Source organism: Garra rufa, chromosome 21 (genome assembly GCF_049309525.1).
Source record: "Garra rufa chromosome 21, GarRuf1.0, whole genome shotgun sequence".
NCBI classification, from domain to species: Eukaryota; Metazoa; Chordata; class Actinopteri; order Cypriniformes; family Cyprinidae; genus Garra; species Garra rufa.
The window spans coordinates 10,555,528-10,579,282 of NC_133381.1; the positions used below are offsets into that span (position 1 = coordinate 10,555,528).

General features: G+C 34.2%; 1 protein-coding gene across 1 annotated transcript; it reads right to left on the reverse strand.

The window, feature by feature from the left end:
- On the reverse strand, positions 1-16,712 carry rragd (ras-related GTP binding D). Its single transcript, XM_073827319.1, has 7 exons — positions 16,253-16,712; positions 12,258-12,553; positions 11,027-11,226; positions 10,826-10,940; positions 8,997-9,139; positions 3,736-3,884; positions 1-690 (listed from the first exon to the last, which is right to left on the reverse strand). The coding sequence occupies exons 1-7, from the start codon at positions 16,380-16,382 to the stop codon at positions 539-541; spliced, it is 1,185 nt and encodes a 394-aa protein (XP_073683420.1). The 5' UTR covers positions 16,383-16,712; the 3' UTR covers positions 1-538.
- Between the last annotated feature and the right edge of the window lie 7,043 nt (positions 16,713-23,755).

Sequence of the window (23,755 nt, forward strand, 5' to 3'; positions counted from 1 at the left end):
CTGAAGAACAGTAAATGGCCTTGAAGAAGTTGCTTACAAACATAAAATACAATTTTAAGTAAATAAAGACAAAACTGTGAAGTTGAATAGCTATCTAACCATTAATGATAAAGTAAAAAAAAAATCATCTGCAGGCCTAATAAGCAATTGAAATTATTTTTAAAAAATCTTGTTTTAAGATGGATATTAAAGTAAAATAAGATGTTTGTGCCCTACTGTACAAATGTGACAAAAGTACTGTATGATCTTGCACTTGTGACTTTGAAAATGGTTTATCTTGTGAGAAAATGTAGGATAGATTGATTTGGAGTAAAAAATATTGTTGAAAACAACAAAAAAAGTTGCTTACTTTACAAACTTTGCATGGACAGCTAAGTTAGCCGTGCAAGATAATTAATGCACAACGCAGTCTGTATTGCCATTTTGGATTGCTGAGGAGCAGTAAGTGGCCCTGAAGAGCATTCAAAGCACAAGCAAAGTCTGTGTGAAACCTTCCCTCTGGAGTCACTGTAATAGGCCGGGGTGCTTTCAGCGCTCTTCAGTGTGGATGCACCTGAGTCCCGTTTGGCACGGTCTGCCTGCTCCACCTCCTCTGGCTCAGCAGCTTCCGACTCCTCTGCACTTTCAAGCGCACGTCAAACACCTCCTCAATGGCTTTCTTGAAACAGTGGAAATTGTAGTCGATGAGTCCTGTGTGAGCAAAGAAAAGTGTAATTAGCCTGCGGAAGGAAAGCCGTTCGACCCATTCTCAAATTGGATCCCTGCATAAATGCACTTTGAATTACGACTGTGACACACATATCAAGAGATGTCATTTAGCTTTGATCCAGAGGAGGAAAAAAAAAATCTACATAAAACATTTACTAACACCTACATATGGATATACTTTGAAAGCTAGTGTAAAACATACAGTACAGCTTGGCGGGTGCCAACTGTGGCTTTATGAACCCACAAATTCTTAAATATTCAGTTTGAACAGAACCCCCGCCCCCCAGCATTCCTAGAGATTTAATGTTTTATAACTGAGTTAAAGCATTAATCAATTCAGTTAAATATCTATTATTGTGAAAAATTGACTAAAATGCATAAGTTATGTCATCCAAGAAAACGCCTTGTTGTAAAACGTCTTGTTTTCCCTGCTGACTAACATGATTGCTCATGATAGTCTTCTTAACCCCCTTAGTAATTCCTAGCCTGAATATTTCAATCTTCATTAGCCTCCCGAGGATTCCACTAATTATCCCATTCTCTCATTTGAGAGCTTCTTTACCAGCAGGTTCTTTTCTGACTGATTTAAGATGAATGTAGTGTAGCTGTAATTGCTAAAAACAGCTTGTAGGCAAAAGCTACTCTTTAGGTCTTTATTGTAGTCCCTATTGAATCCATAAGTACTGCATAAGGATTACTAGGGGGAATTTTTAATAGTTAATAAACATTTTGCTGCATGCTTTTTTTAAGCTTTCTTTTAGCTTTTGAAACTGTCACCAGTGCAATTTATCACAGTTTAAAGAAAATTCTGTCATTAATTATTCACCCCGATGTTATTCCAAACTTGTAAGACCATTATTTATCTTTAGAACACAAATTAAGATATTTTAGATGAAATACAGTACAAGAGCTTTCTGTCCCTGCTTAGACAGCAATTGACATGTTCAAGGCCCAGAAACATAGTAAGGACTCTCGTGAATGGCAGCACGGACTGAAACAAGAGTTGTTGAATAAAGTCATTATTTTTGGTTTCTTTGCACACAAAGTATTCTTGTAGCTTCAAAAAAATAAAGTTGAACCACTGATGTCACATGGACTATTATAACAATGTCCTTACTACCTTTTGGGGCTTGAAAGTGTCAGTTGCATTGCGGTCTATGCAGGCAGCTCAAGGATTTTATAAAAAATATCTTAATTTGTGTTCTGAAGATGAACAAAGGTCTTACAGGTTTGGAACAACACAAGGGTAATTATTATATATAATTAATGATCGAATTTTCATTTTTGGGTGCACTATCCCTTTAAGATTGGTAGATCAGTAAAAAGTCCATTTCTTTTTCCCCCTTTTATTATTTATTTTTGTCTTTATTACAATAGGACAAATTAGAATTGACAGGACACAATGTGGGAGAGAGAGGGGAACAGGATCGGGAAAGGTCATTGAATTGGGATTCGAACTCGGGACGGCCGTGGCACAGTGGCGCTTGTGCTATGGGAGTCCCGAGGTCGAATCCCAACTTAAGGACCTTTCCCCTTCCCCTCTCTCTCCCAGTTTTAGTCAATTTCTGTATTAGAACAAACCTTCAAGTGTTGGCTACAAAAAGCAATTGCTAAGAAAAAAAAAACTATTTAAAGGAGAAGTTCACTTCCAGAACAAAAATGTACAGATAACGTAATCACCCCCTTATCATCCAAGATCTCATCATTCATTCTTCAGTCATTCTTCCTTCAGTCGTAAAGAAATACTTTTTTCCATATAGTGGACTTCCATGGTGCCTCCGGGTTTAAACTTCTAAGATTTAATTTAATTTAAAATTTTAGTTTGAATGCGTCTTCAAATGATCCCAAATGTGGTAAATGTGTTGTAAATGATCCCAGCCAAGGAAGAAGGATCTTATTTAGCAAAACAATTGTTTTTTTTATTACAATTTATATACTTTTTAACCTCAAACGTCTTGTTCTGTCTAAACTCTGATTTTTCCAGTTCAAGACAGTTAGGGTATGTTGAAAAACTCCCATCGTATTTTCTCCCTCAACTTCAAAAATCATTTCAAAATTATCCTACATCGCTGCAGATGTACTGTACCAACCCAGTGTTTGCAAAGTGAACATGCAAAGAAGATTAAACACCTTTAACAAAAAAGGTAAGCAGCGTTTTTTAAGTTGAGGGAGAAAATGAGATGAGAGTTTTTCGACATACCCTAATTGACTTGAACCGGAAAAAACAGAGCTCAGGACGAGCAAGACAAGATGAGCGTTTGAGGTTAAAATGTATATGAATTGTAATCTTTAAAAAAAAAAAAATTGTTACGCTAGATAAGATCCTTCTTCCTCAGCTGGGATCATTTACAACCGCATTTGGGATCGTTTGAAGCCTCATTTAAACTGCATTTTGGAAGTTCAAACTCGGGCACGATTGAAATCCACTATCTGAAGAAAAATCCTGAAATGTCTTCCTCAAAAAACTACTTCTTTACAACAAGTACATTATCTGATAATTTTTGTTCTGGAAGTAAACTTCTTTAATCAAAACAACTCAACATAAAAAACAACATAACACATTTATGAACACCTACATACGTATATACTTTGAAAGCTAGTGTAAAACATACAGTACCGCTTGATAAGTGCCAACTGAAGTTTTATGAACCCACAAATGATTAAATATTCAGTTTGAACAGAAACAAGAACCAGCTTCCCTGGCGATTTACCTTTTTCCAGGATTTATTGATGTATAAAAGTTCAAAAGAAGAGCATTAATTGAAGTTGTACTTTTTGTAACAATGCCTTTATTGCCAGTTTTGATCAATTTAGTATTAATAAAAAATCTTTTCACCCTTAAACTTTTGAAAAGTAGTATATAAAATATTAAAAGTAATTGTGAAATTAGATGGAAACTAACATACAAACAGCTGCTAGAGAAAACTGCTGTTTATAATTGGACTTAAGACTACTTCTCCATGTGACAACTAGATTTAAACAATAATATTACACCAAAAGTATTAGCTTGATGTCCAGAAAGCTCACCTTTCCTCTCAAAACTCTCTTCCCTGAGGAAACACACCAGGGCAAGGAATTTGGTGACCTCTTTTAGGTACATGACTGTAGTGTTATTTAAGTGGATTATGGCCATGGATTCTTTATCATATGGAGTTCCTGCCTCATCTCCAGTCAACCTATATAAAAAAATAACAACAATAGAAACAAATCACAACCAAAAACACAAGCATCTCTCGTCACATCTTCCCTGCTCTCAGCAGTTCCAGAATCGTCTCATGCGTATTTTTGTGCACTTGTCCTTGAGTTCATATGATAAATGCACATAATGAACATGTCCCTGATGGGCGTCTTCCTCTGAGGACGCAGAGCAGCGTGCATAACTGCTCCATCAGGAAGACACTTTCCCAATTCAGCTTAAGAACAGATTGCATACAGCTGAAAAATTGTGCAGTGTGGAACAGATGTTGATTCATATCATAATTATCAAAATGAACAGATGCCCTGTCATAATCCCCTGCTTTTATAACCAAACAAATTTATGCTATTATGCATGGATGTTACAAATATATAAATATTTTCACACAAAAAAACAAGTACGGAAAAGATGATGAACAAATTGAGCCGACATAATAAAGCATGTAATTTGGAGCTTCCTGAAACTGAGAACACGAATCCACGTCAATACGATGAATAGCGAACAAATAAGTGACTTATTAATTTCAATGAGTCACAAACAAGGCATGCGGAAATTAATTCCACAGCAGCTCGCCAAATCTAAATAAAAGCCATATACTACAAATTAATGCACAAGCTGTCATGCCGAAATGCGCTGAACTGATATGACCATCTTGTGGCTTAAAGGAATAGTTCACTCAAAAATGAGCATTTTCTGATTATTTACCCCCAAGCCATTCAAAATCTGTATGACTTTCTTTCTTCAGCCAAAGAGGAATTAAGATTTTGGAGAAAAACATTCCAGGATTTTTCTCCATCTAATGCAAGTGAACATGCCTCAGTGTGAGCATTTTTGAACGGTCCAAAATTCATATTTAGGCAGCAAGTAATCCTCATGACAAATAAGGGTCTTCTCTAGTGAAATGTTCAGTCATTAACCCCCCAAAAAACCTCACTTCCAGAAAAAAAATGTACTGATAATTTACTCACCCCCATGTCAACCAAGATATTGATGTCTTTCTTTCTTTAGAAAAAAATTCCAGGATTTTCTCCATATAGTGGACTTCAATTGGAGCCAACGGGTTGAAGGTCCAAATTGCAGTTTTCAAAGGGCTATATACGATCCGAGCCAAGAAATAAGGGTCTTGTCTAGTGAAATGAATGACCATTTTATGAAAAAATAAAAATAAAAATTTATACTTTTTAAAGGGATAGCTCACCTAAAATTGAAAATTTGATGTTTATCTGCTTACCCCCAGGGCATCCAAGTTGTAGGTGACTTTGTTTATTCAGTAGAACACAAACTAAAACTTTTAACTCAAACTGTTGCAGTCTGTTAGTCATGTAATGGCAGTGGATGGGCACCAAACCTTTGAAAGTAAAAAAAACATGCACAGACAAATCCAAATTACTCCCTGCGGCTTGTGACGATACACTGATGTCCTAAGACACAAAACAATCGGTTTTTGTGAGAAACTGAACAGTATTTATATTTTTTTTACTTTTGATACACAGCAATGTCCATCTGTCCTGAGCACGAGCTCAGCATCTGGCACGTTACAATTGTACATGCTCTGGCGTAGTATACTGTTCAGTTTCTCACAAAAAACGATCGTTTCGTGTCTTAGGACATCAATGTATTGTCACGAGCCGCAGGGTGTAATTTAGATTTGTCTGTGCATGTTTTTTTTTTCCTTTTAAAGGTTTGGTGCCCATCCACTGCCATTATATGCCTAACAGACTGCAACGGTTTGGGTTAAAAATCTTTGTTTGTGTTCTACTGTAGAAACAAAGTAACCTACATCATAGATGCCCTTGTGGTAAGCAGATAAACATCTAATTTTCATCTTGCACTAGCTCGTAATCACAGTGGAAAGGTCACACGTGACGTAGGTAAAAGTACCGACCCAGTGTTTACTTAGGTGAACGTGCAAAGAAAGTCAAACTGCCTTTACGAAAAAAGGTAAAACAACGATGTCGGGAAAAAGAACTAACTTCCTACTGATTATGTAATGTGTGTATGTAAAGTTGTAGACGCGCATCGTAAAGCTAGCACAAGATGAGCATTTGTGGTTAAAAAGTATATACATTTGTATTTTTTTCTTTTTTTCTTTTTTTTTTTTTAGAAAATGACCAATCGATTTGCTAGATAAGACCCTTATTCCCTGGCTGGGATCATGTACAGCCCTTTGAAGCTGAAATTTGGACCTTCAACCCCGTTGGGTCCAACTGAAGTCCACAATATATAGAAAAATCCTGGAATGTTTTCTTCAAAAACCTAAATTTCTTGTCGACTGAAGAAAGAAAGACATGAACATTTCTGATGACATGGGGGGTGAGTAAATTATTAGGATTTTTTTTATTTTGCAAGTGAACTAATCCTTTAAAAGGAACATGCAAAGATTATATGCCAAGCACCCGTCACACTGTCCAATACAAATATGTCAAACGATTTTGACGTTGGAGAAGAAGAAGAGATAGAGTTGAAGTCCATTTTCGACAGTTCAAATCCACATTCAGGCAGCTTCAAAGCAAACCCCCAATAAATAATTCTCCAGCAATATGATCAGTCATTTTCCGAAATTTTTTTAAATTGAGTACTTTTAAACTGCAAATGCTCACCTTAGTACAGCTCTGCAATGCGCATTCATGAGGTTTAGTTCACAACCTCCCATGTGATGTAGTGAACTGTTGTTTACAAGTGTGAAGAAGAAGCGCTGTCCAAATGTTAAATGTTTACTGCTGTATTATAGAGTCAGTTTGTTGTTAAAAATGTGTGTATCCTAGCTTGTGAGGCTTGTCAGCCTCTTCCATCTGTCTAAGTTCTTCATTTATGTAGTTGGGATCAAAGAGTTAGGGTTGAGTGAAAATGCCATCTCTTCTTCTCCTCCAACTTCAACATCATCTGACATAGCTGTTTTGGACTGTAGTCTTTACACATTTCTCCTAAACCAAGCTGGACCAAGTCGAGCATTTGTAGTTAAAAAGTATGCCCCTTTTAATTTTTCTTAAAAATGATTGAAAGTTTCGCTGGAGAAGACTCTTATTTGTCATGTGGATTACTTTGAAACAGCCTAAATATGGATTTTTAACTGTCAGAAATGTCTTCGTTGAGCTCTGTTCACTTGCATTAGATGGAGAAAAATTTTGAAATGCTTTCCTTCAAAACCTTAATTTATCTTAGACATCTTGGATCGCCTGGGGGTGAGTGAATAATCAAAAATTTTTGGGTAAACTATTACTTTAAAGGATTAGTTCACTCCTGAATTACAATTTCCTGATAATTTACTCATCCCCAGGTCATCCAAGATGTTCATGTCTTTCTTTCTTTAGTCACAACGAAATAATTTTTTTGAGGAAAATATTTCAGAATTTTTCTCCATATAGTGGATTTTAATGGGGATCAACGGGTTGAAGGTCCAAATTCAAAGGGCTCTACACGATCCCAGACTAAGGGTCATAACGACCCGATCTAGCAAAACGGCCATTTTTCTAAAGAAAACTGAATTTTTTTTTTTACTTTTTAACCACAAATACTCATCTTGCAAAAGCTCTGTGATGTGCGACCGTGACTTCACGCACTTAGTTGTTTCTAGGTACTCGGGTTTAAAAAGGTAGGGTAGGCAAAAAAGTCCATCTCATTTTCTCCTCCAACATCAAAACTTTCTTTCTTTCTTTCTTTCGCTTTGTAAACACTGGGTTGCCTACGTTTTGTGTAACCGAGCTAGTGCAAGATAACTAAAAAGTACATACATTTTTACTTTTTTTTTTAGCAAATGAGCAATCGTTTCGCTAGATAAGACCCTTATTCCTTGGCTGGGATCGTGTAGAGCCCTTTGAAGCTGCACTGAAACTGCAATTTGGACCTTAAATTTATTGATCCCCATTCAAGTCCACTACAGGTGCTGGTCATATAATTAGAATATCTTCAAAAAGTTGATTTCACGAATTCAATTCAAGAAGTGAAATGTATAATGTATACATTCATTCCACACAGACTGATATATTTCAAGTGTTTATTTCTTTAGAAAATCTATGGGGTATTGTGAAGAGGGAAATGCGATATGCCAGACCTAACAATGCAGAAGAGCTGAAGGCCACTATCAGAGCAACCTGGGCTCTCATAACACCTGAGCAGTGCCACAGACTGATCGACTCCATGCCACGCCGCACTGCAGTAATTCAGGCAAAAGGAGCCCCAATTAAGTATTGAGTGCTGTACTTGCTCATACTTTTCATGTTCATACTTTTCAATTGGCCAAGATTTCTAAAAATCCTTTCTTTGTATTGGTCTTAAGTAATATTCTAATTTTCTGAGATGCTGAATTGGGGTTTTCATTAGTTGTCAGTTATAATCATCAAAATTAAAAGAAATAAACGCTTGAAATTTATCAGTCTGTGTGGAATGAGTGTATACATTATACAGGTTTCACTTTTTGAATGGAATTAGTGAAATAAACCAACTTTTTGAAGATATTCTAATTATATGACCAGCAACCCTGGAATGTTTTCCTCAAAAAACTTAATTTCTTTTCGACTGAAGAAAGAAAGACATGAACAATTTGGATGACATGGGGGTGAGTAAAGGATCAGGAAATTTTTATTCTGGAAGTGAACTAATCCTTTAAACTCCATGCCTCTCAGTTACAGACTAAGGCTACAATTCGCAGGGTTAACTGTCCTGCCCGCTCTCCTATTCATCAGACAGTGATGAGGTGTCCCATCTGCTCTTGCAGGCCACCGCGAACTGACATATGTGCGGCCCCGGGTCAAGCCTGCTTTCCTGTACCTAACCAGACCGCTGTGTCCCGTCAAATTACAGGACAAATTGGGTCAATGGCGCTGGAGGTGCCACTCTCTGCCCTTCCAATGTTTACAGCCACTGTTTACATATCCTCGAGTTATATGCTACTAATCCACAAAAGATTAAATCCCAGCCAACAACGGCTATGGGAAAACTAGGTGGTTGCATGTGAAGAGGTGTATTCTATTGTGTGTTTTTGAATGTAGTTATAGTGGGAGAAGATGCAAGACTTGCCAAGCTGCTTCATGTCTATGTGATAAGAACATAGAGAAATGTGACTGTTGAGGGATTGGCACTCTGTGTAACTTACCCATAGATGCACGAGATGTCGATAACTACATCTATCATGTCACAACACAGTTCGTAGGTCTGCATGTCCACCGGACTGCTGTCGGTTGCTATGTAAATCTTGCTGACCACATCAAAGAGAAAAGCCTTTTCAATCCCTGAATTCTGCAATGAGAGCATAGGACGGGGTTAGGGGTCAGCAGCTATTCTTAAGAAGAAATGCAGCGGAACAGGACATCATATCTAAGAACACTTTGAAGTGGAAATGAATTACGCAACCAAGTAATCAACTGCATTGCAAGTACTGTTGTTAGAAAATGCATCTAATTCTATAAAAGCTGTTGAAGGACTAGAAAGCCTCTTCACAAGTTATGTGACTCTTGCCATGTGACTTTTCGGACTGCTTTTTGAAAACATAACAGTAAAAAAAAGTTTTAGATTGCAATTATATTGAAATATATTTGTACTTTATTTTAAATTATAGTTTACATTTATTCTATTAGTAGTCGCTAAATGATTAAAAATACAATTTTTTAACACACATTTGAATATATACTGTACACTACTATTCAAAAGTTTTTTAATGATTGTGAAAGAAGTCTCTTATGCTCACCAAGGCTGCATTTAGTTGATAAATAAAACACAGTAAAAAAAATAATATTATTACAATTTAAAATAACTGTTTTCTATTTTAATGCATTTTAAGATATATATTTTTCCTGTGATGGCAAAGCTGAATTTTCAACATCATTACTCTGGTCTTTAGTGTCACATGATCCTTCAGAAATAATTTGAATATCCTGATTTGGTGCTGAACAAATTTCATATTATTCTTAATGTTGAAAACAGTGAGAACTGTGAAAATGGCTTAATATTTTTATGGAAACCATGATAGATTTCCTTGATAAATATAAAGTTCAGAAGAACAGCATTTATTTAAACCTAAAATATTTTGTAACATTATAAATGTCTTTACTGTCACTTTTGATCACTTTAATGCATTCTTACTTATTCTTTAAAAAAAAAAAGTATCTAAATACAGTTACAGTATAGAGACACAGATCAAGAGTCAATCTGAATTAATCTATAAAATTATACAATGCATAAAAAACAGATTAAAATCACAATGCATTGAACGGCAGATGGTTAGGAGATTTCAATCTTCATAATATCAAATATATAAATTGCTTTGTTATAATGTACTCATGCGGCATTCTTTTTACCATGTCAGTTTACCCTCTGCTGCCACCAGCTGGCTAATGTAACAAAATAACTGCTGAAGTATTTATGATTCTGCTAAATGTAATTGCTTTCCTGATCAACATTAAAATAAAACATGAGCACCATAAAATTATATTACGTCTGAGAGAGATCATAATACATAATAATGGCTTTTGTGATCATCATGTTGTAGGGATATTATTTCAATTATACCTTTCTGCAAGCGGCAAATCACAGGCTGGTGCTAATGCACCTACGCTAATGGATGAATGTGACCAGATATAATTCTTAACAGATAATTATGTTTTCTGCTTATGCATTTTCATGAAGATAAATAACGAAAACATCAAATATAACATCTTCTTGCATCATAGTGAAAACACCCTTGCAAGTTATTCATTATTACTGTACTACTTTCCACTTTGCATGCATCATCAAGTCTTACTACCTCAGCTCTAAAATGCATGAATTACTAGAAATTACTTCTAAATGATCAGTCATTGAGTAAGAACATAATTAATTCAGCACTAACTAGTGATCAGATTCACTTTGGTTATTCATGCTGAAAATAAGAGAAACTATGATATAAAGAGGTGAATAGGCCACACAGAGAACTTTAAGAAGACTCACAGATATGAAAATGTTGAGCAGATTCTCAAGGGTGGGTAGTTGAGGGATGAGTTTCTGCACAACTTTACTGAAGGCCTCAAAGATTGAATGATCATAGATGCTTGTCAAGTAGAAGCTGAAAGAAATAATACATTTCACATCACATTTCCAACATCTGATGTTTGTAAAAATGCCACGATATCTGAGCTTGATGATACCAACCTTAAGTGTATTCTTTCTAAACCGGCATCGGCTAGATCATCATTGGCTCGTTTGTGTATGTCTCTTTGTTTTTCAATTTTGTGGTCGTCTGAAAGTCCATCCACCTTGTGGATGAACACCTCAAAGTTGATGTCAGGATTGACCTTGTAGGCTCTTGTCACGGTGAGGTGAAGTCGACTCAAAGCCTCCACGTAATCGTCCTACACAATAATGTGTTTTTACAAAACAGACAGACAATTAGACAGATAGACATGTGACTTCAATACAATTGAAGTCAAAAGTTTACATACACCTTGCAGAATCTGCAAAAGGTCAATTATTATAACAAAATAAGAGGGATCATACAAAATGCATGTTATTTTTTTCTAGTACATATAGTCCACAAGAGAAAATAATAGTTAAAATTATAAAAACAGCCCATGTTCGAAAGGTTCAAATGCTCACTGATGCTCCAGAAGGAAACACAATGCATTAAGAGCCAGGGGTGTAAACTTTTGAACCGAATGATGTGTAAATTTTTCTTATTTTGCCTAAATATCATATTGTTTTTCATTTAGTACTGCCCTTTAGAAGCTACAGAAGATACTTACATGTTTCCTAGAAGACAAAAGTTAAATTTAGAAGACAAAAGTTAAATTTACCCTGATCATTAAATTCTAAAAGTTTACACCCCCTGGCTCTTAATGCATTGTGTTTCCTTTTGAAGCATCAGTGAACGTTTGAAACTTATGTAATAGTTGCATATGAGTCCTGTCAGTTGTCCTCAGTGTGAAAAGATGGATCGTAAAATCATGCAGTCATTGTCGAAAAGGGTTTGAATACACTAAAATGCTGAAAAACCTTAGGATTTGTGGGATCTAAAAAAAATAATACTGAAAAACAACAGGAAGTTTAACTGTTTAGGACAAACAAGGGACTATCACTAAACAAAAAACACAGCTGTGGATCATTCAGGTAACAACACAGTATTAAGAATCAAGTGTATGTAAACTTTTGAACAGGGTCATTTTTTTTAAATAAATTTTTAACTATATAATATAACTTTTTTTTTCTATATGTAAACATATTTTATGTGAAATATCTTATTCAGGTCAGTAGTAAATAAAAAACAACCTGCATTTTGTATGATCCCTCTTATTTTGGTAAAATAATTAACATTTTGCCGATTCTCCAAGATGCATGTAAACTTTTGACTTCAACTGTAGATCGATACATACAGCAGATATTTCACCTGAGAGTCTATGACAAAGATGAGAGCCCCTGTGCCACGAAATATCATCTCATAGTCGAATGTGGGGTCGAAGAAATCAATCTGTCCAGGAAAGTCCCAGATTTGGAAGCTGACAAAGGAACTGTTGGAAACATCCTCTCGACAAATCTTGTTAGTGCTCTCCAGAAAGAGAGTCTCGTTGGGTGACATCTTGTGGAATACAACTTTCTGAATAGAAGACTTGCCACTTCGCCTCAGGCCCATCAGCAGGATCCGAGGTTTCACCTCACTGCTGAACGGATCACTGAAGCCCAGCACTGTACAAGAGCCAAACACAGAAACACTATGCTTGAGAAACATAAATCATTGTACAGAAGTCGTGTTTGGTTAATGGTAAACCAAACTAAGCATTCAAATAACTAAACTAAGCAAACAAACTGCTAGTGACAGCTATGATACAACTTGCACTATTGTTCAAAAGTTTAAAGTCAGTAAGATTTATTTGAATACATTATTATAAATGGAAGAAATTACTGAAAATTGAAAAGAGTGACAGTAAAGACTGTACATTATCAAATAAATTATTTATTATTTATCAAAATACATTTAAAAATCACCTTTAATTATGAATAAAAGTGACAATTCTACATAAGTCAAAAGCAAAATAAGACAGTATAGTTATGTTTATGATATGAATGGACTCGCACTCCCTAGTCACGTAGCTAACTGATGTATTTTTAAGCATTAGATTGTGCTGTCAATCACTAATATTAGAACAATCTGTGCTTACACAACGAGACTCAAATATGAGAGCAGCCAGAGTGTCCTGAATTACAAAAAATGGGTTGGTTATTGTGCACACAGACAATATTTGATTTGCGTCTGTCTGCTGTTAGAAGTACAAGATGATGACAAAGTCACACTGGTTAGTAAATATGTTATTTACTGTGAATGTAGTCATTTTGAAGGAACTTAAAGTCAGTTTTACTGTAATATACACGTTTACTGTAATATACTATAGTCCAGGCGTGCCCAACCCTGGTCCTGGAGATCTACCTACCTGCAGACTTTAGTTCCAGCTCTGCTCCAACACAGCTATCAAGCACTACCTAAGAGATGAATTAGCTGGTTTAGGTGTGTTTTATCAGGGTTGGAGCTGCACTTTGTAGGATGGTAGATTTCCAAGAACAGGATTGGGCACCCCTGCTATTGTCAGTAAGTAATTGTATTACGTATTTAAATATAAACATAATATATACATATTTTTTTAGGATATATGAAGAGTCCATTTGAAAGATAACTTTTTTTTAAATTATTTTAATATTATTATTATTATGTTGAAAAGGTTCAGGTTTCTTAGATGAATAGATAGTTCAGAAGAACAGCATTTATCTGAAAAAGAAATCTTTTGTAACATTATAAATGTCTTTATCATCACTTTCGATCAATTTAAAGCATCCTTGCTAAATAAAGAATTTTTGCCAAAAATAAATAAATAAGTTATACTGACTCCAAGCTTTGGATCTTTCTACTGATCAAAGAATCCAAAAAAAAAAAAAAAAAAAAAAAAAAAATACTCAACAGTTTTAAGTATTGGTAATAATGATAATAATAAAACATGTTTCTTAAACAGCAAATCAGCATATTAGAATGATTTCTGAAGGACCATGTGACACTAAAGACTGGAATAATGATGCTGAAAATTTAGCTTTGATCACAGGAATAAATTACATTTTAAAATATATTCAAATAGAAAAGCAGTTACTTTAAATAGTAAAAATATTTCACAATATTACTATTTTTGCTTTATTTCGGATCAAATAAATGCAGGCTTGGTGAGCAGAAGACAATTCTGTAAAAAAAACATTACAAATCTTACAGTTACTGTACTAGAAAAGATTTCTAAAAAAGTACTGACCCAAACTATTTGTGTATATTGTAACACAAAATTTCTATGTTGAATAAACACTATTCTTTTTATCTTTTTATTCATCAAAGTATCCTGAAAAAAAGTATCACATGTCCAAAAAAAAACCTGTTTTTAATATTAATTATAAAACAGCATATTAGAATGATTTCTAAAGGATCATGTGACAACGAAGACTGGAGTAATGATGCTGAAAATGCAACTTTGCTTCACAGGAATTAATTATATTTCAAGTATAATAAAATAGTAAACTGTTATTTTAAATTGCAATAATATTTCACAATATAACTGGGTTTTTTCAGTAATTTTAATCAAATAAACACAGCCTTGATGAGCAGAAAGGCCTCTTTAAAAAACATTAAAAATCTTACTGATCCCAAACTTTTGAACGTCAGTGTCTGTAGACTTCTTTCAGTCTCCTGGTTGTTTTTAAATTTCTGTCATATGTCAGGTGGTTAGTAACCACAGGTAACCAGCACATTATGCCTTTGAGAGCGACATGTACTGACTACAGCGGTACACAATAACACGCCGTCATCAGCCAGCAAAGGTTGTTAATCACTTTAGTCCGTGTGCTGGAGATTTAAACAAGAAAAGAAATGAAAATGCATGTATTCAAATGAACAACATCTAGTCCAAAATGAAAGTACACCTAATTTTTAATAGAAGAACAGCTGCATGAGGGCTCTCCCAAACAAAAAAGCTGATGTTTACTGAAAATAATTGCAGCCGGTTCTAATGTTTACACAAACCTGAAACATTTTGACATTAAATCGCCATAAAGGAGGCTTTAGAAGAACTGGCATTTTTATTTCATTTTTAAATCAGTATCATTCTACAGTACATCAATGCATATTTAAACGTCTAAAAGAGGTATGAACATAGCCACAAGCCGCAGTTATAGGCTTATAGACAAGCTCATACACTCCCAATTAGACATGTAGCAAAGTGAAAAGAGAAATGGCATTCTAATCCCATCAGTTTGAATCATATTACCAGAATGACTGCTGGAGAGCATGAGTGTGGAGTTGTGGGCAAAGCCTACGCTGGCATTCCACTCCTTCATATCACATGCTGCAGCTGATTTGATGACTGTGACCTTGCTAGCTCTCAGCTGAGGAATGTCAACTGCATTTGGTGAGACTGAGGGACACTTCTAGTCTCAAAATACAGCCTCAGGAATCCTGCAGTGTTTATCTAAGTGTCCGACCGGGGCACCACATCGTGAAGGAGTACTAGTGTGTTTGTTGAATTGGTAAACAGTTGGAAAACCGAGTGAAGGAAAACTACAGCTGACTGAGCTGACAATAATAGTTTGTATGTGGAGTTGTGTAGAAACTATGAACTGTAAGCAATGCCTAACTTATAAATCTTCCTGCTTTCTAAGAAATCTTGCCATAAGGCGAAGCTTGAAGGTCAAATAGCCAAACTGTGTAGGGAAACACTGATCCATACAGACTTATATATCATTTAGACGTTCTGTAAATAAAACCAAATGAGAAACCAAATGCACCTCTATTGCATTTCCAACAAACTACCAATTTCCAAAGTACAATAGTTACCGTGGTTTGTTGGCACTTTAAAAACCATAATTGTTTACAAGTAGCTATATTTTTGAGATATTAGTGGCTAATGCCAAGTTAGCAAGTTTTACTCTACCATTAATAATAAATCCCTCATAAATATTTACCATAATTTCCACCAAAACCATAATACATTTTATGGATTCTCAATAGTTTATGAAGTTTACAGAAAGTTTTCTCACATTGGTTGACATCAACTTACAAGTTTATTAATAAATCCCTCATAAATATTTACCAATCAGAGCTTCCAAGGTAAAACCCAAGTCAAAACCAAGTGTAAGAAGCTTATGTAATTTAATGGAATATTTATTTATGACACTGCTGGCTATCAAGTTACCACAGTTGTGCTGTAGTAACAAATTAACTTGTATTTTAAGAGGGAACCAGCATGGTAGGTTACCATGGTAATTGTTTAGCAATGTATTTACACTTTGCGCTCGTTGAGAAACATGTAAAATTCACACGAGCCCTTATTTATGGGTGATAAATTAAAAGTAGCCCCTAACCTCCGTCATCACAGCCGCAGTCTTCGTCCCCGTCAGTGAAGGTGTCGAAATCATCATCGTCGTCATAATAATCGAACGACAGCGCTTCGTTTTCTCCGTCCACTTCAATGTACTTCCGTTCGCTTGTCATTCTCCAAGTTTGAGAAATTTAATCTGAGGCGGCAGCCCAACTTTTCCACATTGTCACCTGATATGGCCAAGCCATGGTGAACTTTCACCTCCCCCCTCGCTCTCTAGTTCTGTGACACACACATAGCAGGCCGCCTGCGTGAGGAATCACAGCACACTGTGACTATTCATCACTACCATCACAGAATGAAGAGCTGCACTGCAGAAGAACTTTGTGAGAGAAGACGGAGAGCAGAGGACGCCTCCCTTCCCCAAACAGACAGGCTATGCATGGACTCCAACGATGGCTGTGGACGTCGGGAGATGTAGTCTTTCGTTCACATAAGCGACACATAAAATGTATTTATTTAATTTTTATTATAGATAGATACATTTTATATCAAAAGTTTACATACACCTTGCAGAATCTGCAGAATGTTAATTATTTTAGCAAAATAATAGGGATAAAATAATAGTTGAATTTATAAAAATGACCCTGTTCAAAAGTTTATGTACACTTGATTCTGAATACTGTGTTGTTACCTGAAATAGTTTTTTTTTTTTGGTAGTGATAGTTGTTCATGAGTGCCTTGTTTGTCCTGAACAACTAAACTGCCTGCTGTTCTTCAGAAAAATCTATCAGGCCCCCCAAATTCTTCAGTTTTACAGCATTTTTGTGTGTTTGAACCCTTTCCAACAATGACTGTATGATTTTGAGATCCATATTTTTACTCTGAGGACAACTGAGGGACTCATATGCAACTTTTATAGAAGGTTTAAATGCTCACTGATGCTCCAGAAGGACATATGATGAATTAGGAGCCGGAGGGTGAAAACTTTTGAACTGAATGAAGATGTGTAAAAAACATTTATTTTGCCTAAATAACATAATTTTTTATTTAGTAGCTACAGTTCACTTCAGAAGCTACAGAAGATACTTACATGTTTCCCAGAAGACCAAATTAGTTAAATTTACTTTCACCTTCAAATTCAAAAAGTTTTCACCTCCCGGCTCTTAATGCAATTATTCTGGAGCGTCAGTGAGTTTTTGAACCTTCTGTAATAGTTGCATATGCGTCCCTCAGTTGAACTCGATGTAAAAAGATGGATATCAAAATCATACAGTCGTTGTTGGAAAGGGTTTAAATACACAAAAATACTGAAAAACCAAATAATTTGTGGGACACAAAGAATGTTTCTACAGAACAACAGGCAGTTTAACTGTTCAGGACAAACAAGGGACTCATGAACTACTATCACTAACAAAAAAAAGCAGCTGTGGATCATTTAGGTACCAACATTACGAATCAAGTGTATGTAAACTTTTGAACAGGGTAATTTTTATAAATTCAACTAATATTTTCTCTTGCAGACTATATGTTAACGTATTTTATGAGACATATCTTTTTCAGGTCAGCACTAAATGAAAAATACTTTTTGTATGATCCCTCTTATTTTGGTAAAGTAATTATCATTTTGCAGATTCTGCATGGTGTATGTAAACTTTCGACCTTGACTGTAGATAGATAGAAAGGTTAATGAATTATATACTTCACAACCAAATACTAAATTACACCAAATTTCTAAATTTATAGCATGTAGTAAAATATAATAATATAACACAATATTTTACCAACACAACCATTATACTATTTATATATTTCATATGTAATAAAAGAAAAAGAGAAATGAAAAACTCCAATTATACTCCAATTAACCATAATTTTAATATTGTAGTAGCATATATATATATATATATATATATATATATTACATGTATATGTAATGAATATAAATCAATTAAATATTTAGTTTGGAGTCAGATAAGGTCATACACCACTTTTAATAATAATTAAATAATTGTGCATTCATTTTTAGATAACAATAAATGCAAAATGTCATTATTACCATTATTCTTGTCAATTATTATTACTTTTGTTAGAGTGTTGTATGTCTATTTTATTTAATACATATATATTATTATCTAAAAATAAATGCACAATTAATTAATTATTATTAAAAGTGGTGTATGACCTTATCTGACTCCAAACTAAATATTTTATTGATTTCAAATATTGATTTCGTAGCCAAGGACAGATGACTTCTTAGGGTTGAGTATAAGCTGCAGGGCTATATCTGTGCTAGCAGCTTGATGGCGCTGTAAGTGCTGTGATGTAGCACTCGGTAACTATTTTTAGATCAGATTAAAGCACGTTTATGAGAGACGAGTCTATTTCTCCTTATGTTCACCGCTGCAAATAATTATGTAATAGCCTATACATTTTTTAATATTAAGATTCATTCTTTAGTTTAGCTCTCGTTCTATTAGAAGCAAACCTACAGTCTCAAACTTTGTAATTGTGCACTGTACTACAGTACATACTTGTCCTAATGCTCTAATAGGCCTTACAACCAAATAAGGGAACATTCAATGCATTGCCTAATACGGAAATAAAAACACTTGCTTCAGAGAGCTGCACACTCTTACTGATTCCTCAGGGTTATAACCAGTCCGTTTAACTTCAACAGATTCATTGGCTCTTTTATTTTGACAATTGCTTAAGTTCCTGTTGTCAGACAGTTTGTATGCAGGTTTGAAGTTTGAAAATCACTTATAGTGCCAGTATTTGTGCAGGTGCTTTAAATGCACAATAAATAACAGGTATAAAGGTATACAACGTTTTATCATACTGTACAGTGACTCCAGATTGAATTCTAGCCCGTCCACTTTTAATTGCCATCATATTGTGGTCTCACAGGATTTGACCTAATGCAATGCCTCTGCTTCTGTACAACCACAAAGCCAGCAGACAGCCTGCTGATGTTGATAATTTCCTCTGGGACAGCAGTGAGTGTGGTTAGGTGGTGTAGTACAGATGTTTAGCATGTGCACTGCTGTAAGTATGTGAACTCTGCCCTTTTACTCTCTCATTCTAGACACTGATGCTGTGGAACCAGTCCTGCTCTGACCCTACGGAAACTCTGAAAAGGTAATTTACTAATTTTATTATTATTAAATCATCTTTGATTACCTTGTTATTTTAAATTTAAAAATGTAAAAATTATAAAATATTTTTTAAACAGTTGCAATGCCCATAGTATGTACACATAAAGTAAGCTATATAAACATAGACTATATAATAAACCATATTGCACTGCAGTATATTATAAATGGAACATATAAAAGTAATATACTAGACATATATGTGACCCTGGACCACAAAACCAGTCTTAAATGGCTGGGGTATGTTTGTAGCAATAGCCAAAAATACATTGCATGGGTCAAAATTATTGATTTTTCTTGCCAAAAATCATTAGGAAATTAAGTAAAGATTATGTTCCATGAAGATTTTTTGTAAAATTCCTACTGTAAATGTATCAAAATGTAATTTTTGATTAGTAATATGCATTGTTAAGAACCTAATTTGGACAACTTTAAAGGTGATTTTCTCAGGATTTTGATTTTTCAATTGTTTTTTTCACTGTTTTCTATTTGAATATATTTTAAAATGTAATTTATTCCTGTGATTTCCAATCTAAAGTTTCAGCATCATTACTCCAGTCTTTTGTGTCACATGATCCTTCAGAAATCATTCTAATATGCTGATTTGCATCACAGGATCACAGGATTTTAATACATTTCAAAATATATTAAAATAGAAACAGTTATTTTAAACAGTAAAAATATTTTAAAATGTTACTGCTTTTCCTGTACTTTGAAACAAATAAATGCAGGTGCAGGCTTGGTTTAAAAAAGAAACTTAAAAAACATGAAAAATCTCACCATTCATAAACTTTTGACTGGTAGTGTATGCTTAAACAATGCATGATTTACTATGACTTACTAAATGCTTTAAATAAAATCAGAATTAAAATAATAATCAGAATAGTGATTGAGATTGTATCTACCTGTTTATTATTTTATGATACCTAACATGGATCCACTTATCTGGCCTTCAAACACTTTTCATTTCAGTGTTATCTTAATATGTTTCTTAATTTCCCTGAGGACGAAATAATGCAATATTCATGAAACCGCATGATGAATGTGGCCTTGATAACAACAAACGGCAAGAGCTGAACACACAGATCCAGAAACACTGTATTCTTGTAATTGCATGCAACATTTTGACCCACTTTAAACTCCCAGATGTTGCTTTTACATACTTCATGATAACTTCAAAGGAAATACATTGATAGTAGAAGGTCATTAATACAGAAGTGCTGTCTTGAGAGTTGATTGCTCTATTCTCTCTCTGAGAGTTTGAAGACATTGACATCTCTGTCTTCTTGACATCCAGACTTAATCTGTTTGTTTTATCAAGGCTTGTATTGACACTTTATTTACCTCCAGGTCTTGTGTTCTTTTTCAGCATGTGCTTTATTTTACTTAATGGAAGAGATTTAGAAAAAATTAGCATTACATCACTTGCTCTCCAATGGATCCTCTGCAGTGAATGTAAGTGAAGAACACTAATAAAAGTTAATATGCGCAATAATATGTGTTTGGTATATGATCAAGCAAAGACTTCTCTCAGTATGATTGTGGGGGTAGTACAACAAACTGATTACAATTTGTGAGCTACTTCCTTTTTCAGTTTAGGGTAACATGAATAATTCATGAGCTAGACTAAAAGAGGTTATAAGCACCAAGCATGCAACAGTACTCTCTTTTTCTATTTGACTAGTGAAAGAGACACCAGAGCTCGTCTCCATCTGTCCTACTATGTCCCAGCTGTAGCTGTTAGGACTCACATCTGGGACATCTTGCTAAACCCATGAGATCAAATTCTGCAACTCTTCAATCTTGCTCTCTAGCACATTTGGTCCAGGCTAGTTTAATGCATATTTAAGCTGTTTTCACCAATCTCTCTAATGCCTCAATGTTGCTGTATGTAATCAAAATCACTCTTCAGTGAGAGATCATCACATGCTCTCAAGCCAACTCAGCGAAAGAAAAAAAAAGAAAATTTGATGTTTATCTGCTAACCCCCAGGGAATCTAAAATGCAGGTGACTTTGTTTCTTCAGTAGAACACAAACAAAGATTTTTAACTCAAACCTTTGCAGTCTGTCAGTCATAAAATGGCTGTTCAGTTTCTTACACAGACCGACTGTTTCATGTGTTAAGACCTCAATGTATCTTCACAAGCCGCAGGGTTTAATTTGGTTTGGTGTGTCCCATTGACTGCCATTATATGACTGACAGACTGCAACGGTTTGAGTTAGAAATCTTTTGTGTTCTACTGAAGAAACAAAGTCACCTACAACTTGGATGCCCTGGAGGAATCCAGATTAAAAACGTAAAATTTTCATTTTTGGGTGAACTATCCCTTTAAGACCCATTTTCACTTTGACATTTGTAGACAATTATTGAGTTATTTTTGCCGCTTTATAGGCCTTGAATGTGTATATTACACATGAACGTATCAATATGCCGTCTTTGGAAGTATCCTCACAAGTAAACACAGTAACTTAGGTCTTAAAGTGAAAGCAAACTTTCTGAACTGAGAAAGAAAACACATTGTAACAATATATTGATATGGGCAGCTCTTAAAGTGACAGCAGTCTGATATTCCTTCTGTCTGATATTCATGTTAATCAAACAACAAAAGAGAGAAAATCTCTCACTGCTCTTGTCACTTTTGTAACTTTAATAAGAAAAAATATATATTTAATTTACACAGTGAAGAAAATTCAGTGTTTTTATACATTTGATTACTTTATATAAAGTATGTAGCATTTCTTATTTATTTGTTCTACTGTCCTATTGCTTATAATTAGTTTTGTATACTTATTTAATCGCTGACTGTTTACATGTCTTTAAGTGAGTTTGAATCTGTTTTTTTCTTTTTAATTTAGGCTAGTATTACTTTTTTGGTGATATTGACACTGGTGACAATATGTATGACATTTGACATCAGAAATGTTGTTATCACAAAGACTTTATTTATTAAAATAAATTAATATTTTAAATAAGCTTTTATTTTATTATAATTATATAATATTATTATATTATAAATATTTTTATTTTAGTTTCCATTTCAGTGATTTTAGTTTCAATGTTTTTTTTTCAGTTTAATTAATTTTAATACTTCAAATTAAACATATTTCAGTTAATTCTATATTTTCTTTAATTTGTTTTATTTATTAAGTTATTAAAAGTAATTTTAAAGAGTTTTAATTTTAGTAAACAATAATAACACCTTAAAAAATAAGAGCACCTTCAGACCATAACGTAATATAAGCACAGCAAAAACAGTAATTTTTTGAAGTATTTTTACTTTTTAAAATAACAGTTTTCTATTTAAATGCATTTTAAAATGTAATTTACTCCTGTGATTTCAAAGCTGTTTTTTTTTCATTACACCAGTCACATGTACAGTCACATATATACAAATAACTGTTGAATGGTATAGTAATGTTACAAATGCTTTTTATTTCAGATAAATGCTGATATTTGGATCTTTATATTTATCAAATAATCCTGAAAAAAATGTACTCAACTGTTTTAAATATTGATAATAATAAATAAAAATGTTTCTTGAACAGCAAATTATCATATTAGAATGATTTCTGAAGGATCATGTGAAACTGAAGGCTACAGTAATGATGCTGAAAATGTATCTTTAATCACAGGAATAAATTACATTTTTAAAAATATTTAAATAGAAAACAGTTGTTTTAAATAGTAAAAAATATTTTACAATTTTTCTGTTTTACTGTACTTTGAATTAATACTTTGCTTGGTGAGCAAAAGAGACTTCTTTAATAAACACTTACTGTTCAAAAACTTTTGACTGGTAGCGTATTTGTTAATTTATATTTATAAAAATCTATTATATTAAAGTTAAATGTTTAATACTATCCTGTAGTCTTCATTTTTAATCATAGTTGAATGTTAGATTTGCAATTATTTATTATAAAGATTTACACGACTATACACATTATGATCCTATTTTGCTGATGCATTTCAGATGTAGTGAAAAAAAAGTAAAAAAGCATCCTGAAGCAAGCTTATGTTTATTTTATCAATGCTATTTCTTGTTTTGTACTATTTTAACCATTCAGATCTTAATATGGCTTTACAAAAGAGGAGCGTATTGCCACACAGAATTTATCGAGACAGAAACAAGAGCTTAAATCACAGAGATATCCTGAAATATTCCCTCTTACCCAAGTGTTAGACCTAAAGGAAAGACTACAATGAATCTCTGTTTCTGTGTGAGGGATTACCCACGTGACTCTTTTAATGTCAGTAAAGCCAGCTGGTCATACGCTCTCGGTCTGTAAGTCCCTGTGTGCGGGATTGTGGCGCATCTGCGTGTGATTTCTTTTATGTGAGCATGCGTGTCTTGTTTTCCACAGGACGGCTGCTGTCCAGTTCACCTGGTCT